The following is a 20741-nucleotide window of genomic DNA, read 5'->3' on the forward strand; positions in this document are numbered from 1 at the left end:
GGGCAATGGTTATTTTAGGATTATTTAAATAGGTTTTTATTTGGGGGTTGATTGTGGGTTTTGCTGTTGGGGGGTTGTTTGTATTTTTTTTACAGGTAAAAGAGCTGATATCTTTGGGGCAATGCCCCACAAAAGGTCCTTTTAAGGGCTATTGGCATTTTAGTGTAGGCTAGGGTTTTTATTTTTATTTTGGGGGTCTTTTTTATTTTGATAGGGCTATTAGATTAGGTGTAATTCTTTTTTAGTTTTGATAATTTGTTTCTTATTTTTCGTAATTTTTATTTTTTGTAATTTATTTATACTATTTTTGTGTAATTAGTTACTTTGTAATTTTTAGAGTAGTGTTAGGATTTTTTTTAATGTGTAGTTTAGGTTTCTTTAATTGGTAGTTAGTTTAATTGTAGTTTAATAATTATATTAGTTTAATTGTTAGTTTAAAATAAAAAAAATAAATTTGACAGGTAAGTTTTAACTTAATTTAGGGAAATTGTAATTTTAATATAAAGTTAAGGGTGCGTTAGGTTTAGGGGTTAATAGTTTAAATTAGTTTATTTCGTTGTGGGGGGCTTGTGGTTTAGGGGTTATTAGGTTTATTATAGCAGCGGTGTGTGCGGACGGCAGATTAGGGGTTAATAATATTTAACTAGTGTTTGCAATGCGGGAGGGTGGCGGTTTAGGGGTTAATAACTTTAATATAGTGGCGAAGATGTCGGGGAGTGGCGGAATAGGGGTTAATACATTTTAATAGTGGCTGCGATGTCCAGAGCAGCAGATTAGGGGTTAATAAATGTATTATAATGTTTGCGGTACGGGAGGGGCTCAGTTTAGGGGTTAATTAGGTAGTTTATGGGTGTTAGTGTACTTTTTAATACTTTAGTTATGAGTTTTATGGTACAGCTTTGTAACGTAAAACTCATAACTACTGACTTTAGATGGCGGTACAGAATGTTGTCGGTATAGGCTGTACCGCTCACTTTTTGGCCTCTCAGGCAAAACTTAATACCGGCGCTATGGAAGTCCCATTGAAAAAGGACTTTTTATAAAAAGTGCAGTACTGACACAAATGACATGCAAAAGCGTGTATGTGGTGTATTTAATAACATGCATCTGTGCAATGCAGTACTGTGGGCGCACAAGTAGGTGCTAACGAACACAATGGGGAGAACACCACAGAAACGTCAAAAATAGGTACAATAAACAAAGTGTGTCCCAGCATAGTACACTTATGCATGAGGGTAGGGAAGATACATACCACATTATCCCCATTGAATATATCCCCAAATCTTTGTGCTACAATAGATTCAATAGGTTACGACAGAGGGAGACCTACTGGATATGGAAGATGAAGATATTATTCCCTGAAGGGTTAAATGAAAATATTGATCTGGCGGCTTTCCAGTAGGTTTCCCATACTGTCTGTGATAGTATACCTGTAGATCCAAATAGGAGTATTATTTGTAGTATTATATTTAACTACATGTGCGTTTGCATGTTTGTGCACAATCTGTATAGCATGTCAGTCAATATAGTATATTTATATGAATTTCTATAGATGATTTTGCAATTTTCTACTTGTATATTTGTAATTTTTGGATAGACGCTTATTGTATAGTGATGTCGAGAACAGTTCGCCGGAGAACAGTTCCCGGCGAACATAGCTTGTTCGCGCTCGCCACTGCGGGCGAACATATGCGATGTTCAATCCGCCCCCTATTCGTCATCATTGAGGAAACTTTGACCCTGTATCTCACAGCCTTCAGACACATTTGAGCCAATCAGCAGCAGACACTCCCTCACAGACCATCCCAGCTCCTGGGCAGCAGCCATTTTAGATTCATTACAATTCTGCTTTCTTAGTGAGAGGAGGTTTAGTGCTGCTGCTGCTGACATTATAGGGAAATAGATAGCTAGGCTAGTGTATTTAGTGTCCACTACAGTCCTGAAGGACTCATCTAATCTCTGCTGTAAGGACAGCACCCCAAAAAGCCCTTTTTAGGGCTAGAACTTCAGCCCAAAAAGCCCTTTTTAGGGCTAGAACTTCAGTCGTTTTTTTTTTTTTATTTGTAATTTTATTTGCATTTGCCTGGCTTTCAGCCTGTGTGTGAGGCTCACAGCATATACTGTGATTAGTGCCACCACTGATATCTGCTTAACATTAGTGCAAATTTAAAAAACTAAAAAAAAATGTAAATCATTTTGCTAGTGTAATCTAATTTCATTTTCTATCAGGCCTGTGTGTCAGGCTTACACAGCATATACTGTGGTTAATTGCTGTGCCAGCCACCACTCATATCTGCTTAACATTATTGTAAATTTAAAAAAAGCAACTTTTAAATCATTTTGCTAGTGTAATCTAATTTCATTTTCTATCAGGCCTGTGTCTCAGGCTCACACAGCATATACTGTGGTTAATTGCTCTGTGCCAGCCACCACTCATATCTGCTTAACATTAGTGTCAATTTAAACAACAAAACTTTTAAATCATTTTGCTAGTGTAATCTAATTTCATTTTCTATCAGGCCTGTGTGTCAGGCTTACACAGCATATACTGTGGCTAATTGCTGTGCCCGCCACCACTCATATCTGCTTAACATTATTGTAAATTTTTTAAAAAAACTTTTAAATCATTTTGCTAGTGTAATCTAATTTCATTTTCCATCAGGCCTGTGTGTCAGGCCCACATCATATAGTGTGATTAATAGCTCTTTTTTCCACCACTTATATCTGGTGTAACATTAGTGTAAATTTTTTTTAAATTTTTTTTTTACATCAGTCCTCTTCTAGTGTTATTTAATTTTAGTTGTCAGGCCAGCCTGGCTGCCATTAGTGCCAGCCTGTGTGTCAGGCTGCCAGCATATACTGTGCCTACTTCCATCCTCAGTGCCAGTCCACCACTCCTATCTGGTGTAACATTAGTTTAATTTTTTTTTTAAAAAACTTTTACATCAGTCTTCTAGTGTTATTTAATTTTAGTTGCCAGGCCAGCCTGCCACTAGTGCCAGCCTGTGTGTCAGGCTGCCAGCACATACTGTGCCTACTTCTATCCTGAGTGCCATCACTCCTATCTGTTATAACATTAGTGTAACTTTTTAAAAAAAACACTTTTACATCAGTCTGCTATTGTTATTTAATTGCAGTTGCCTGTCTGCCAGCGTGCGTGCCAGGCCCACTTGCCAACTAGTGCCACCAATCATATTTGTTATAACAGTATTGTAAATATTTAAAATAAAAACTTTTTTGACTGTGAATCATCAGTCTGCTAGTGCAATTGAATTGCAGTTGCCTGCCTGCCAGCGTGTGTGCCAGGCCCACTTGCCAACTAGTGCCACCAATCATATTTGTTATAACAGTATTGTAAATATTTAAAATAAAAACTTTTTTGACTGAGAAACATCAGTCATCTAGTGTAATCTAATTGCAGTTGCCTTCCTCCCAGCGTGTGTGCCAGGCCCACTTGCCAACTAGTGCCACCAATCATATTTGTTATAACAGTAGTGTAAATATTTAAAAAAAAAAAAAATTTGACTGTGAAAGATCAGTCTGCTAGTGTAATCTAATTGAAGTTGCCTGCCTGCCTGCCTGCCAGAGTGTGTGCCAGGCCCACTTGCTGCCAACTATTGCCACCAATCATATTTGTTATAACAGTTTTGAAAATATTTAAAATCAAAACTTTTTTGACTGTGAATCATCAGTCTGCTAGTGCAATTGAATTGCAGTTGCCTGCCTGCCAGCGTGTGTGCCAGGCCCACTTACCAACTAGTGCCACCAATCATATTTGTTCTAGCAGTATTGTAAATATTTAAAATAAAAAAAATTTAGACTGTGAATCATCAGTCTGCTAGTGCAATTGAATTGCAGTTTCCTGTCTGCCAGCGTGTGTGCCAGGCCCTCTAGCCAACTAGTGCCACCAATCAAATTTGTTATAACAGTATTGTAAATATTTAAAATAAAAACGTTTTTGACTGTGAATCATCAGTCTGCTAGTGCAATTGAATTGCATTTTCCTGCCTGCCAGCGTGTGTGCCAGGCCCACTAGCCAACTAGTGCCACCAATCATATCTGTTGTCACAGTACTTTTAATATTTAAAAAATAAACATTTTTGACTTTGAAACATCAGTCTGCTTTTTTGTGTCAGGCTCACAGCGTATACTGTGCCCACTTGCCCCGTGCCACCACTCATAATTTGTTTAATCGTATTGTAAGTGTACATTTTAAAAAAAATGACAGGCAGAGGCAGGCCACCCCGCAGGTGCCATCGTGGTCGTGGTGCTGTGATTCCTTTAGACCCTACAAATATGCACATTGTTCAGAGGCCAGGTGCCAGGGACGCGAAAAGTTCTGAGGAGGACCTAGTTGACACAGGACACCCAATCTTCTACAGCTTCTGCTCCTAGTCCTAACCTTGACGCACCTCTCTAGTGACCAGTGCCACTCGCCCGCCTGTCGCCACCACCAACACTAGCACCACAGCCGCTTCACTTGATCTGTCAGAGGAGTTATTGACACATCAGTTGGAAGAAATGAGTGATGCGCAACCATCATTGACAGAGGATGTAGATAACAGTAATATGTCTCAGTCAGGCAGCATTACAGACATGGAGGTACGGTGTGATGATGATGATGTTGTACCCGCTGCTGCTTCCTTTGTTGATGTGTCAGATACAAGTGAAGTGGTTGATGATGATGTGTCCGTGGATGTCACATGGGTGCCTGCTAGAAGAGAAGAAGAAGAGGGGGAAAGTTCAGATGGGGAGACAGAGAGGAGGAGGAGGAGACGAGTTGGAAGCAGGGGGAGGTCATCGCAAGGAGCTAGTGGCACAGTCAGACAGCATGCATCGGCACCCGGACTCAGCCAGACAGCACGCCGACGCCAATCAACGCATGCTGTTGACACCACCAGAATGCCGTCATCGCAGAGCTCAGCAGTGTGGCATTTTTTTGGGTGTCTGCCTCTGACAACAGCGATGCCATTTGCAACCTGTGCCAAAAGAAACTGAGTCGTGGGAAGTCCAACACCCACCTAGGTGCAACTGCTTTGCGAAGGCACATGGTCTCACATCACAAACGCCGATGGGAAGAACACATGAGTAGAAGCAGCACACAAACTCAAAGCCGCCCTCCTCCTCCTGGTCCAGCATCTTCAGCCACGTCAACCACTGCTGTCCTCCTTGCCCCCTCTCAACCATCCTCCACTCAGTCTCTCTTACGTAGCAGTTCCTGGTCATCTGCCCACAGTCAGGTGTCTGTCAAGGACATGTTTGAGCGTAAGAAGCCAATTTCCCAAAGTCACCCCCTTGCCCGGCGTCTGACAGCTGGCTTGTCTGATCTCTTAGCCCACCAGCTTTTACAATACAAGCTGGTGGAGTCTGAGGCTTTCAACAAATTTGTATCTATTGGGACACCGCAGTGGAAGGTACCTGGCCGAAATTTCTTTTCACAAAAGGCAATCCCAAACCTGTACTCGATTGTGCGAAAGGGAGTAATGGCATGTCTGGAACACAGCGTTGGGGCAAGGGTCCATGTGACCACTGATAGCTGGTCTACAAAGCATGGTCAGGGCAGGTATATCACCTACACTGCGCATTGGGTAAACCTGCTGACGTCTGCCAAGCATGGAATGCGTGTCTCTGCAGAGGAGTTGGTGACACCGCCACGACTTGCAGGCAGGCCTGCTGCTACCTTCTCTACTCCTCCTACTCCATCCTCTTCCATAACCTCTTCCTCGGCTGAGTCCTCTTCTGCTGCTGCGTCTTGCTCCACATCAACGGCACCCCCCCAGCTCCCCAGGTACTATTCAACATCCAGGATACGGCAGTGTCACGCCATCTTGGGGTTGACTTGCCTGAAAGCCGAGAGTCACACCACACCAGCACTCCTGTCCGCCCTGAACGCACAGGTGGATCAGTGGCTGACTCCGCACCAACTGGAGATTGGCAAGGTTGTTTCTGACAATGGAAGTAATTTGGTGGCGGCATTGAATTTGGGCAAGTTGACACATGTGCCTTGCATGGCACATGTGTGTAATCTGATTGTACAACGCTTTGTGCATAAGTACCCAGGGGGAGTAACAGGGATTAAAGTGCTAAGAATAGTACTGCTTAAAACACAACCTAGTTACCATGGGTCTCAGACCGCATGTCTTATTATTATATTTTGTCAGGGTAATCATGCAGGCCATATACACCTCCCCCGATAGGGGGAGTAACAGGGATTAAAGTGCTAAGAATAGTACTGCTTAACACAACCTAGTTACCATGGGTCCCAAACCGCATGTCTTATTATTATATTTTGTCAGGGTAATCATGCAGGCCATATAGACCTCCCCCGATAGGGGGAGTAACAGGGATTAAAGTGCTAAGAATAGTACTACTTAACACAACCTAGTTACCATGGGTCCCAGACCGCATGTCTTATTATTATATTTTGTCAGGGTAATCATGCAGGCCATATACACCTCCCCCGATAGGGGGAGTAACAGGGATTAAAGTGCTAAGAATAGTACTGCTTAACACAACCTAGTTACCATGGGTCCCAAACCGCATGTCTTATTATTATATTTTGTCAGGGTAATCATGCAGGCCATATAGACCTCCCCCGATAGGGGGGGTAACAGGGATTAAAGTGCTAAGAATAGTACTACTTAACACAACCTAGTTACCATGGGTGTCAGACCGTATGTCTTGTTGTTATATTTGGTGAGGGTAATCAGGCAGGCCGTATAGACCTCCCCCGATAGGGGGAGTTACAGGGATTAAAGTGCTAAGAATAGTACAACTTAACACAACCTAGTTACCATGGATCCCAGACCGCATGTCTTGTTGTTATATTTGGTCAGGGTAATCAGGCAGGCCGTATAGACCTCCCCCGATAGGGGGAGTTACAGGGATTAAAGTGCTAAGAATAGTACAACTTAACACAACCTAGTTACCATGGGTCCCAGACCGTATGTCTTGTTATATTTGGTGAGGGTAATTAGGCAGGCCGTATAGACCTCCCCCGATAGGGGGAGTTACAGGGATTAAAGTGCTAAGAATAGTACTACTTGACACAACCTAGTTACCATGGGCCCCAGACCGCATGTCTTGTTGTTATATTTGGTGAGGGTAATCAGGCAGGCCGTATAGACCTCCCCCGATAGGGGGAGTTTCAGGGATTAAAGTGCTAAGAATAGTACAACTTAACACAACCTAGTTACCATGGGTCCCAGACCGCATGTCTTGTTGTTATATTTGGTGAGGGTAATCAGGCAGGCCGTATAGACCTCCCCAGATAGGGGGAGTTACAGGGATTAAAGTGCTAAGAATAGTACTACTTAACACAACCTTACCATGGGTCTCAGACCGCATGTCTTATTGTTATATTTTGTCAGGGTAATCATGCAGGCCATATAGACCTCCCTAGATAGGGGGAGTTACAGGGATTAAAGTGCTAAGAATAGTACTACTTAACACAACCTAGTTACCATGGGTACCAGACCGCATGTCTTGTTGTTATATTTTGTCAGGGTAATCATGCAGGCCATATAGACCTCCCCCGATAGGGGGAGTTACAGGGATTAAAGTGCTAAGAATAGTACTACTAAACACAACCTAATTATGATGGGTCCCAGACCGCATGTTTTATTATTATACTTTGTCAGGGTAATCATGCAGGCCATATAGACCTCCCCCGATATCGGGACTAACAGGTATTAAAGTGCTAAGAACAGTACTACTTGACACAACCTAGTTACCATGGGTCCCAGACCGCATGTCTTGTTGTTATATTTGGTGAGGGTAATCAGGCAGGCTGTATAGACCTCCCCCGATAGGGGGAGTAAAAGGGATTAAAGTGCTAAGAATAGTACTAATATAAACACAACCTAGTTACCATGGGTCCCAGACCGCATGTCTTGTTGTTATATTTGGTGAGGGTAATCAGGCAGGCCGTATAGACCTCCCCCGATAGGGGGAGTTTCAGGGATTAAAGTGCTAAGAATAGTACAACTTAACACAACCTAGTTACCATGGGTCCCAGACCGCATGTCTTGTTGTTATATTTGGTCAGGGTAATCAGGCAGGCCGTATAGACCTCCCCAGATAGGGGGAGTTACAGGGATTAAAGTGCTAAGAATAGTACTACTTAACACAACCTTACCATGGGTCTCAGACCGCATGTCTTATTGTTATATTTTGTCAGGGTAATCATGCAGGCCATATAGACCTCCCCAGATAGGGGGAGTTACAGGGATTAAAGTGCTAAGAATAGTACTACTTAACACAACCTAGTTACCATGGGTACCAGACCGCATGTCTTGTTATATTTTGTCAGGGTAATCATGCAGGCCATATAGACCTCCCCCGATAGGGGGAGTTACAGGGATTAAAGTGCTAAGAATAGTACTACTAAACACAACCTAATTATGATGGGTCCCAGACCGCATGTTTTATTATTATACTTTGTCAGGGTAATCATGCAGGCCATATAGACCTCCCCCGATATCGGGACTAACAGGTATTAAAGTGCTAAGAACAGTACTACTTAACACAACCTAGTTACCATGGGTCCCAGACCACATGTTTTGTTGTTATACTTTGTCAGGGTAATCATGCAGGCCATATAGACCTCCCTTGATAGGGGGAGTAACAGGGATTACAGTTCTAAGAATAATACTACTTAAACACAACCTAGTTACCATGGGTCCCAGACCAGATGTTTTCTTGTTATACTTTGTCAGGCTAATCATGCAGGCCATATAGAACTCCACCAAAAGGGGGGGGGGGGGTAAGAGGGATTAAAGTGCTAAGAAAAGTTTTACTTAACACAACAAAATTACCATGGGTCCCAGACCGCGTGTCTTGTTGTTATACTTTGTCAGGGTAATCATGCAGGCCATATAGACCTCCCCCGATAGGGGGAGTTACAGGGATTAAAGTGCTAAGAATAGTACTACTTAACACAACCTAGTTACCATGGCTCCCAGACCGCATGTTTTATTATTATACTTTGTCAGGGTAATTATATATCTATCAAATCGATCTATTTATCTTCTAGCGATTCTATCTAACTATCAATCTATGTATATCTATCTATCAAATCTATCTATCTCGTGGCCGGACTGATTTGAGACAGCCACTTGTGTTTAGGCCAAATTTGAAGTAGGAGGACAGACCAATCATCTTCTTCCATCTCCCTGTTCCAAAAATGCAGCCCATATAGACCTCCCCCGATAGGGGGAGTAACAGGTAGTAAACTGCTAAGAATAATACTACTTAACACACCACGGGTCCCAGACCGCATGTCTTATTGTTATACTCTGTCAGGGAAATCATACATCTATCAAATCTATCTATTTATCTAGCAAATCTATCTAACTATCAATCGTATCTATCAAATATAAATTGCATCTATTGATCGATGTAATTCGTATCTATCAAATGTATATTGCATCTTTTGATCTATGTAATTCGTATCTATCAAATGTATATTGCATCTTTTGATCTATGTAATTCGTATCTATCAAATGTATATTGCATCGATTGATCTATGTAATTCGTATCTATCATCAAATGTATATTGCATCTATTGATCTATGTAATTTGTATCTATCATATGTATATTGCATCTATTGATCTATGTAATGTATGTATCTAACTATCAAATCTATCTAACTCTTGTTTGTGCAAATGGACTGTTTGCAGTTGTTTGCGGTATGTTACACGGGGAGTTTGGTCTGTCACTGTGAAGCGGGCGTAACCCTTACACTACCTGATCGATACTACATCATACCTGATGTTTTAAAGCACGTTATTCAAAAAAAATTTAGGAATGTTAGGTGATTAAGGCACTTTATGGTTTAAAACCAGACTCTGCATCAACTATGTAATTTTCCGTGGGAGTTTTGCCATGGATCCCCATCCGGCATGCCACAGCCCATGTGTTAGTCCCCTTGAAACAACTTTTCCATCACTATTGTGGCCAGAAAGAGTCCTTGTGGGTTTTAAAGATCGCCTGCCTATTGAAGTCAATGGCGGTTCGTGCGGTTCGCGAACAGTAGCGGAAGTTCCAGTCCGCCGTTCGCGAACCGAAATTTTAAGGTTCCCGACATCACTATTATTGTATTTGTATTCACATATTTGTGCACATTCCGTGTCTATATTTTTATATTCACAGGTTTGTGCACACTCTGTGTCTACAATATGTCTATCCAGCTGGCCATATTCCACATGAGCCTGTGTAAATGATTTTGGAACACTATTCAATCACTTTTGTATCGTTATACTTTGAAAGTTCTTTAGACATGTTATATCCTTTATACAATATGTAGGACTAATTTTGACTTAGGTTTGTATTTTAATTCCAATTGCTGACAATGTATCGTACTAGTTTGTTTTGCAAAGTACCCTTGAGACACTGTTGGAAACTCTGCATTGCGGCACCTGGTTGGTAATGATGAGTCATAGCTGGTGTGGATACATCGCTATGACAACGTCACGTTTACGTGAATGACTATGTTCACATGGTATACATACTATCAATGGGGATGCCGTAATGTGGGTGATCAGTGACTCAAACAACATGAACGGTTATTGTAACGGGAATCAATTTGGTTTGTCTTGGCTAACATTTGTGATCCTCTTGCTAAGGTAAATGTATGTTTAGGACATCCACAGGGATATTATAACACCTTGTAGTATGCCTATTTGAAATGACTAGGAATATGTAATTGTGACTGTTTGTATGAACTGCAATGTTTTTCACACAATCATGTTAGGACATTTGGATTTGCTGTTAACATTAGGATCCATTGATTGTGATCGGTGTGTGGTTTTGTTTGCAGAGACCATAAGTATTTTTATAACTGGTATAAAACACTGTCCCAGTGGAGGGGGAGTGTAACAAGTTTATCTCCATTCAGCAGCAGACCATCATTGATCAGAATCATGTTACTTGGTTTCACCATGTGCTCTTAATGTTATTCTTATTATTGTATAATGTTATGCTATTTCTTGCATATATTTTGGTTCCTGTGTACTGGAGTGAACCAGCTGGTGGGCTCAGATATACCAGCCTGCTCAACTTGCACTGCATTATAGTGCGCATTGTATGCGAGTATTCAATCTCAGTGGGGATTTATTACTGGGAGCATTGTTCCTTTTAAAAGAGACCATCTGCACTATTGGAGTGTTTTTCTCTCCCCCCCAATTTTCTCTCCTACTACTACAGAGCTGAAGGTACATTGTATCCGATGTGAGTTAGCTGGTGGGCTCTGATTAATCCAGCCTGTTGGAATAGCACTGCATTATAGTGCTCTCTCTTTGTGAGTACCTGCTTTTAGAGAGGGTGTCTTTGGGAATATTGAACCTATCTGTTGTAACATACTGCACCATTGGAGCTCATTCTTCTTTTTGTTTTTATGTTTAGAATGACCATCTGTATTTAAAAAGAGCTGACCTTGGTGACCGTCTACCATCAACGATAGCCTGTGGAGGGCGCCTTTCTCCTTTGCTACCTTCATTTGTATGGTTATCATTTGGTGACTTTATTTTATAATATTTCTATTAGCTGCACCTGTTTATCATCAGAACGTTTATCCCACTGATCTGTGACTGATTCTTGTTGTTAGTAAAGACCTTAGTGAGTGTATTCTGCACCTTCAGCTGCTGCTGTTTGTCACATGATCACAGACTTAAAGGCACAGTGTCCTGTAAATTTGGTTTTCGTTTAAAGAGACGTTAAACACTAAGGGCTAGATTACAAGTGGAGCGCTAATTTAACGTGCTGCTGTAAGCAGGCAAATTCACCTGTATACTGGCGCACGTTAAATAACCAGTCATTACAAGTGGCTGGTTAATGCTACTATAAATTTGCAGTAGCAATAAGCGCTCTGAAAATTAACCAGGGGTCAGACCTCTGGTTAATTTTAAAAATGTCCACCAATTACCCACAAAATATAATGTAGTGTGTAATGAATATATCATAATGGTTTCTTCCAGTTGTTGCTGTTTATATTTGTTGCAGTTCATATATTCTAACACTAGGGACAAGCATGAGGTATAACAGTGAAATGGGTGTGTTATCTTCAGTTAATAAAAAGTTCTTGAAGTTGAACAATGGTGCATTCATGAGTTCTGTGCATTCTATAACAGGAGATCTTTATGGTATCAGAAGTAAACAGATTTATTTAAAGGGACAGTCTAGTTTAAATTAGACTTTCATGACTCATATAGGGCATGCAATTTTAAACAACTTTCCAGTTGACTTTTATGATTAAATTTGCTTTGTTCCCTTGGTGGCATTTTTGAAAAGCTAAACCTAGGTAGGCTGAAACTGATTTCTAAACCGCCTCTTAGCTCAATGTATTTTGAAAGTTTTTCACAGTTAGGTAGTACTAGTTCATGTGTGTCATATAGATAACATTGTGCTCACTCCCATGGAGTTATTTAGGAGTCTGCACTGATTTGCTAAACTGCATGTCTGTCAAAAGCAGAGGCTTTTGACAGACATCTAAGAGGCTTAGATGCAAGGTAATCACAGAGGTAAAACATATATTTATATTACTGTGTTGGTTTTGCAAAACTGACGAATGGGTAATAAAGGGATTATCTATCTTTTTAAATAATAAGAATTTTGGTGTAGACTGTCCCTATAGGTTTGTCATGGCTGCAAGCAGACAGCAAGTGCCTTCTATGGACTTTGATAAAGCCAATGTATCTGAGCACTGGACAAGATGGAGAGAGCTCATGGAATTATTATTTGCTAGCCCTGATACTGACAAGTGGACACAGGAGCAGAAGGCTGCACAGTTTTTCATTTGCATTGGAGAGAAAGGCAGAGATATCTGCAGATCATTGAGTGCTAGTGGAGCTGTATCTGCTGAAGGTAAAAAGGATCCCAATGTGTTATTTGAGAAGTTTGAGGCATACTGTAATCCTAAGAAAAACATAACTGTACAGAGAAAAGTGTTTTATGAAAGACATCAGGGTACAACAGAATCTATAGATGAGTGGGTCACACAGCTATATCTCAAAGCTAAAGACGGTGCCTTACATGACACTGATGATAAAAGATAGAATTGTGATGGGATCAAATTCTAGAGAAGTTCAGAAAAAAATACTGCTAGAAGAGGGGTGTGGGTAAAAACCAGATCCTGCCGGATCCATGTCTAATTTAGACAGATATACACAAACACATCCAGACACTTCTGGATCCACCAATTTTTTGACACAAAAACTTCTGGGTTCTTTCAGAAATAATTTTTTTTTTTATACACAAAAACAGCTGGATCCTGATGGATCCATGTCTAGTTTAGACAGAGATACAGAAATGTAACTGTTTTCCACACAAACACATCCAGACAGTTCTGGATACACCATTTTTTTACACAAAAACCATCTGGGTCCTTTTAGAACTAAAACTTGATTACTGAAAAACAATCGGATCCTGTAGGATCCATGTCTAATTTAGACAGAAATACACAAATGTAAGTGTTTTCCACACAAACACATCAAGACACTTCTGGATCCACCAATTTTGTACACAAAAACATCTGGGTCGTTTCAGAAACAACACTTTTTTTTACAGAAAAACAGCCAGATCCTGTCGGATCCATATCTAATTTAGACAGATACACACAAATTTAAATGTTTTCCACACAAACGCAGCCAAACACTTCTGGATCGTACAATATTTTGCACAAAAACTTCTGGATCCTTTCAGAAGCAATACTTTTTATAAAATAAACAGTCAGATCCTGACAGATCCATGTCTAATTTAGAGGATCCATGTTTAATTTAGACAGATACACAGAAATGTAACTGTTATCCCAGACAAACACAGCCAGACACTTCTGGATCCAACAATATTTTATACAAAAACATCTGGGTACTTTCAGAACCAACACATTTTGTTTATGTGTAAATATAGCACTAGATTCAGCAGAGAATTGGCTCTGGTAGGATCCTGATGTTTTTGTGTACAATAACTTTGGATCCAGGAATGTCTTGATGTGTTTGTGTTGAAAATATTTGGATTTGTATGTACCTGTCTAAATTAGACTCGGATCCAGCAGGATCCAGCTGTTTAGATGTAAAAAAGAGTTGATTCTGGTAAGATCCTGGTCCTTTAGTGAATAATAGCATTGGACTGAGCAATGTCTAGATGGGTTTGTATGGAAAACATTTAGATTTTTTTTTTTTACTGTACATTTTTTAATTAATTTTAACACTTCTGTACAAGCTCATTTGCAACTTCACAACATTTTATTTAGACATAATAGATTTCAACATGTAAGAAATGTTATAAAACAATACAAATCACAAATGACTACATGTGTGTAAGAATTTGCTACATTTTACTAAGCCATAAAAACTGGCAAATAGTGTATACATTACTGGCACCAGAACTTTTTTAATGTGGGTTTGTCTTCTACATGTAACTAACAATACTGAAAAACATCACTTGTATTTCACACAAAATCATGTTCAGCATTTTGAGACCAGGTCATACAGTCTCCTCTGCAGTTTGATACCAGGTTTATGTGACATTGCCTACAATTTTGTTGCCAGTGCAATAGAACCCTTTACATCCCCTAATATGGAGATTGCAAAATGCTATAGTTCTATTGTGTCTCTTCCAGATTCTGTGGTTACAACATGTCTTTACCAAGTAAAGGATAAAAATATAAAATCAATGTTATATTCATTGTTACAAAGTGTTATAAACACACCAGTTATTGCTAAAATAATTCAAGTGACCAAAACAATTGATAATGTGAGATGTGAAAATCATATATTTAAGCAACTGAACCTGTGCTGTGCCCTTTATTAATATATTAGTGCTAGAATACCAAGGAATACATTGAAAACATTATTTTAAGCTCCAGCAGAACATATCCCATGATTATATATCAAAAGAAACAGATGGAACAAGGTGTGGCTACCACAGGTAAATGTCTAAACTTACTGTATGTTGGAGTCTGGAGGTGCAGGTGATGTGGTATGTTCATGCAGGAGGTGTGGATTTTAGCATTTAAGAAATAAATGTTGCTGTCCTATTCATAAGCAAAGCAAAATGCTATGCTTGAATTCCATATGCTTCTAGGTACAATATTTTTTTCCTTGGCTTTTGTACTGTAAGAAAGATTGTAACAGGTTTTTCTTTAAATAGACTACAGTTGTCTTGCACTGGATTAACTGAACCACTTTATATAAAAAGAGGCTTTATTTAAACTTGTACAGCTAACCACTGAGATGAAGTTAGAAACCATTACAATAACTCTTTGGCTACAATGTATTTCAGACCTCTTTGGTAGCCTAGGGGTTAATAAGAGGACAGGGTCTATAAAATTACACATACTTAAAGGGACATAATACTCATATGCTAAATCACTTGAAACTGATGCAGTATAACTGTAAAAAGCTGACAGGAAAATATCACCTGAGCATCTCTATGTAAAAAAGGAAGATATTTTACCTCACAATTTCCTCAGCTCAGCAGAGTAAGTTCTGTGTAAAAAGTTATACTTCACCTGCTCCCAGCTGCAGGTAAAAATTAAAAAAAAATGAAGAAATTAACAGCAGCCAATCAGCATCAGCAGTGCTGAGGTCATGAACTCTTACTGTGATCTCATGAGATTTGACTTAACTCTCATGAGATTTCATAGTAAGCTTCCTTTACCTGATTGGTGAAATAATATGAGAGTTCACGAGGCTCATCCCCTAAGCTGTCCCAGGACAGACATACTAAAATGCTGCTTAGAAATCCTTTACAATGGGATGTGGCTACTGAGGAACTTTTGAGGTAAAATATCTTTCTTTTTTACATAGAGATGTTCAGGTGATATTTTCTAGTCAGCTTTTTACAGCTATGCTGCATCACTTTCAAGTGTTTAAACATTTGGGTATTATGGCCCTTTAAGGATTTTGGAATTTCTGCTTGTTCTGGAATTTGTCAGCTTGACTTCCTATTTATTTTAATGTTCTAGTAATTCCTTAGAGCAGGACATCTGTGCTCACTTCTGTTCAGTTTTATAAAAAAATACACTTTAAAACTATTACTACAAATCTCCACACACACTAATAATAGAGCTTAAGTGTATCATACTAATCTCACATTCACATAACATCCTTTGCAAAGCATATGTCCTCTTTAAGCTCTACCAAACAATAGAGGGGTAGCATTTTCAAGAAAGAACCATTTTTAAATTATTTTTTCATCTTGCAAGTGATGTGGTGAAAATGTTGTATATTGTTGTTTGTGCTAAAAAAAAAGATACTGCAAATCGAAGTTTTATAAGCCAATTGTGTTATATATACGCTGTTTATAATACAGCTAAGGTCTCTCTGGTCTGAAGGAAAATTACAGCAACATATTTCCTTCTGTATACTCAAGAAGGGTTGTGTTGTAAAGGACCATGGGATACACACAAAATGAAACCTATTCTCTGTCATGCATTGTAAGATGTTCATTATTTTCTACCCAATGAAGATCCTTTAGCTGCTCATTCTAGCTTCAAGGAGTAAGTAAAATTTGCAAAAACCTGCGTAAATGGAACATTTCACAGTTAAGTTTTCAAGCTGTATACACCCTTTTAAAAACACCTACATTGCAATCAATATATGTATGGGCTGCCTGGCTGCTCAAACTCTTTCTCAGCACAAACAGAACTGTTCTATCAATATCCAATATTTACCTTTTAGAAACATTAACAGCAGTTAACTCCCTCCCTGAAAGGCAATGCAGCAGTCTTCCTCAGCCCTTAAGTAATTGTAAGCAACTGACCTCGATATTTCAACATGGTGACAATACAGAAGACAACATGTGTAGTCTTGCAAAGTTTTTTTTTTTTTAAAGTAAGAATTGAAAAAGGCTAAAGTGGACTTTCTAAAGAATGATAATAAAAAGTAAAATCACTTGAGCTTACTATTAAATTCATATCAAGTGCAATATTTTCTGACAGCTTTAAAGGGATATAAATCTGCAGCATTTTCATATTACCTTATTGGTTGTCTATACCTATGTGCTCAATCCCATGCAAAATGATTAATAAACAGATAAAGTCAGCTCTGAACCATTACTGGTGCAGAGCTGAACAAGGATGGTGAGTCAATCAGGGGCCCCATATATGCGTAGCTGCCACTTTCCAGCTGTATTCAGTTCATGATTAGCAGCTCTGTAGTTTACTTTAACTAGGTGTTTAACCATCCTGTGGGGAACGAACACAGGTATAGGCAAACAATGGTGAAATAACAATACTGTTGTACACTAAAGCATTTCATTATTGCAGCTTTATGTCCTTTTAAAATAAGAAAAAATACAATAATCAATACTCTACATCTGCTCATAGATTATTAAGTAAAAATCAGTCCAGAGAATTAAAAATGTGACCTTTTTGGCAATTACTATGGAGAATGTATCTCTCCCATTCATGTCATTCTCATGTGCATTCCGCTACTTGGGTTTAAATGTTGTCTGTAACATCTAAACAAACATTTCCACGCACTTCTGACATGTGATGCTACAAATGTTCTTGTAGTGAAACAAATAGGGGAAGCACAAAGCAATATCTTCATCTCCTAAATAAAACCAGCAGTAAAACATATCAAACACACACTGTAAGCAGGGACATACTGCAACGTTAAGTAGATTCACAGCATAAAGTGTTGTTTTTTCCTTAGCACCAGCCTTAGATTCATAGCTGTACAAGGCAGTAATGCTGTAGGCCACTCTGGTAATGAAAAATCTTCGCTTCTGCCTTGCTCTGTGCTCCTGGCACTTTGTTTTTATCGACACACCAACTAGCACAGCCTGTGATGTGTTCTGTAGACTGTATTACAGACACTGTCAAATCAGCTCTGAAGGTGACAAAAGCTGGCTCCCATCCACTTCTTCTCAGTGGCATTAACAGTAAACGGTTGTAAAAATAGAATGTACCAAGCATCTCAAGGACAGTACTGTCTTATAAGCTTTTCAGTTGTCACAGTGCTGGAAGTTGCATAGAGTGTCAGCTGATGAGTTCTTCGTCTGTGTAGTGGTTGTTCTGAAGGGATAGTATGGCGCAAGAAGTTTTGTAGTGGGGGGGGATTGCTCACAGGAAGCTACTGTACTTCAGTAAGTGTGCTTGTCACTCAAAACGCCGCAGGTGATTATATAGCGACTGCACATAGGTAAACACACACATCGGATCTGGCTTCTTCCCCATCATAAGCATATCTTCCACTTCAATAAGACGGTCACAGTGAGCCATTTTCTCTGCAGTAGAGAAAGCCAGCTCGAAATTCTGTTTGTGGTTTGTTGGCTCTAGAGCGTCATAATCAAAAGCTTCTGGGAAGAATGAGTGGACCAGGGCACAAAAGGCCATCCCATCGTTCCAGCTGGATGAGAAGTTCTGTAGGTCAATGTGCTTATAGCCAATTGTTTTGGAGCGACACCATTCCAAGAGAATTTGCTTAATGCTGCTGGCACTGGAAACGCCAAAACTCTGAGACCTTTTTAGTTTCACCTTGGATTCCCCCTTGCCCTTGGAACTATCAGGATCAAACTTCTCAAAAAAGGCCTTGTGAGCCTGCGTACCAGAAGAGCGGGGTAATGTCTGGGACCTCACCAGATCCGGCTTCTTTTCAGCCTGACGATTAATGGCAGGAGGCGACTGGGATTTTGAAGTGACATCAAAATATCTGTCTGTACTTTCACTACTTATGGACGAGCCTGTCACACTGTAACTATGGGTAGTCTTTGTGGCAGAAATAATTTTCTCTGAATTTGTAGTTACACCCATAGTTTTGTCAACGCTGGCATTCCATGTCCTTACTCCACCTGTTTTTTTTTTTGCTTTGTTTAGGTGACGTCTCTGTTGGACTTTTGGGGTCATGCAAATTAGGACGGCTGCTGCCATTGGATGAGCTTGGATGTATATCAGCTGTGCCTTTGGTGACAGCGGTCACTGGCAAATGCGGCATCCTCACAGAAAGTGCAGGTGAATGTTCGTGTGCTGTAGCGTCTTGTAAGCCAAAGCCTGAAGAGCCTTTTGGTTTATCTGGACTGGACTGGTGATGTCCATTTTCAACTACTGAAGAGCCAGTATTCCTTGCATCCTCCACATGGTTCTGTGACTCCGTCATAACATTCTGCGCTTTCCCGGACACCGACATTTAGATTTTTTATGTGTCAGTCTAAATTAGATATGGATCAGGCAGGGTCTGTCTATTTTTCTGTAAAAAGAGTTGGTTCTGAGAGGATAAGATTTTTCTGTCTAAAATAGCATTAGTTCAGGCAGTGTCAGGATGTTTTTGTGTGGGAAGTACTTACATTTATATGTGTTTGTCTAAATTAGACATGGATCAAGCTGGTTGCGGCTTTTTTTCTGTAATAAAAATGTTGGTTCTAGGATATATATGTTGCTGTTTTTTAACCTCTTAAGGACATATGACGGAATTTTTCTGTCATAAAACAATTGAACAAACTGAAAGCTGTGTCCTTAAAGGGTTAAATAGCATTAGATCCAGTAGAGTCTGGATATGTTTGTGTGGAAAATATTTGGATATGTGTGTCTGTGTAAGTTATCCATGGATCCAGCAGGATCCAGCTCTTTATCTGTTAAAAAGAGATGGTGCTATTAGAATCCAGATTTTTTTGTCAAAAATAGTGATGATCCACCAATGTATAGATGTGTTTGCATGGAAAACACTAAATTAGAGATGGATCCAGCAGAATGCATCTTTTTTTCATTAAATAGAGATGGTTTTGGCAGTTACCAGATGTGTTTGTATAAAATAGCATTAGATTCAGCAGTGTCTGGATGTGTTTGTTTTGAAAATACCTGAATTTGTGTGTGAATTTGTGTGTGTGTGTGTGTGTCTTTTTTTTTAACTTTTTTATTTTTTTATTTATAACCAACAATGCATACAGTTATGCAAGTTACATGTCATTGTGCCACGCAGGGTGGAGTGTCACAACATACAGTGAACATAATTAATCCATCACTAGCACAGAGAGCGGCACAGTGTGTATTAACCCTTTACTAGCACAGAGCAGCACAGTGTGTATTAACCCTTCACTAGCACAGAGAACTGCACAGTTTGTATTAACCCTTCACTAGCACAGAGAGCAGCACAGTGTGTATTAACCCTTCACTAGCACAGAGAGCAGCACAGTGTGTATTAACCCTTCACTAGCACAGAGAGTAGCAGTTTGTATTAACCCTTCACTAGCACAGAGAGCTGCACAGTGTGTATTAACCCTTCACTAGCACAGAGAGCAGCACAGTGTATATTAACCCTTCACTAGCACAGAGAGCAGCACAGTGTGTATTAACCCTTCACTAGCACAGAGAGCAGCACAGTGTGTATTAACCCTTCACTAGCACAGAGAGCAGCACAGTGTGTATTAACCCTTCACTAGCACAGAGAGTAGCAGTTTGTATTAACCCTTCACTAGCACAGAGAGCTGCACAGTGTGTATTAACCCTTCACTAGCACAGAGAGCAGCACAGTGTATATTAACCCTTCACTAGCACAGAGAGCAGCACAGTGTGTATTAACCCTTCACTAGCACAGAGAGCAGCACAGTGTGTATTAACCCTTCACTAGCACAGAGAGCTGCACAGTGTGTATTAACCCTTCACTAGCACAGAGAGCAGCACATTGTGCATTAACCCTTCACTAGCACAGAGAGCAGCACAGTGTGTATTAACCCTTCACTAGAAAAGTGAGCAGCACATTTTGTATTAACACTTCACTAGCACAGAGAGCAGCACAGTGTG

General features: G+C 39.9%; 1 protein-coding gene across 1 annotated transcript; it reads right to left on the reverse strand.

Moving 5' to 3' along the window:
- Positions 1 to 17862: 17862 nt before the first annotated feature.
- LOC128659233 (smoothelin-like protein 2) lies at positions 17863 to 19131 on the reverse strand. The gene is given in 2 exon segments (XM_053712913.1): positions 17863 to 18797; positions 18799 to 19131. Coding segments are annotated over 2 exon segments (1026 nt in total). The 3' UTR covers positions 17863 to 18104.
- Positions 19132 to 20741: the final 1610 nt, after the last annotated feature.

The sequence above is a fragment of the Bombina bombina genome, chromosome 5, assembly GCF_027579735.1.
Source record: "Bombina bombina isolate aBomBom1 chromosome 5, aBomBom1.pri, whole genome shotgun sequence".
In the NCBI taxonomy this organism is placed as follows: domain Eukaryota; kingdom Metazoa; phylum Chordata; class Amphibia; order Anura; family Bombinatoridae; genus Bombina; species Bombina bombina.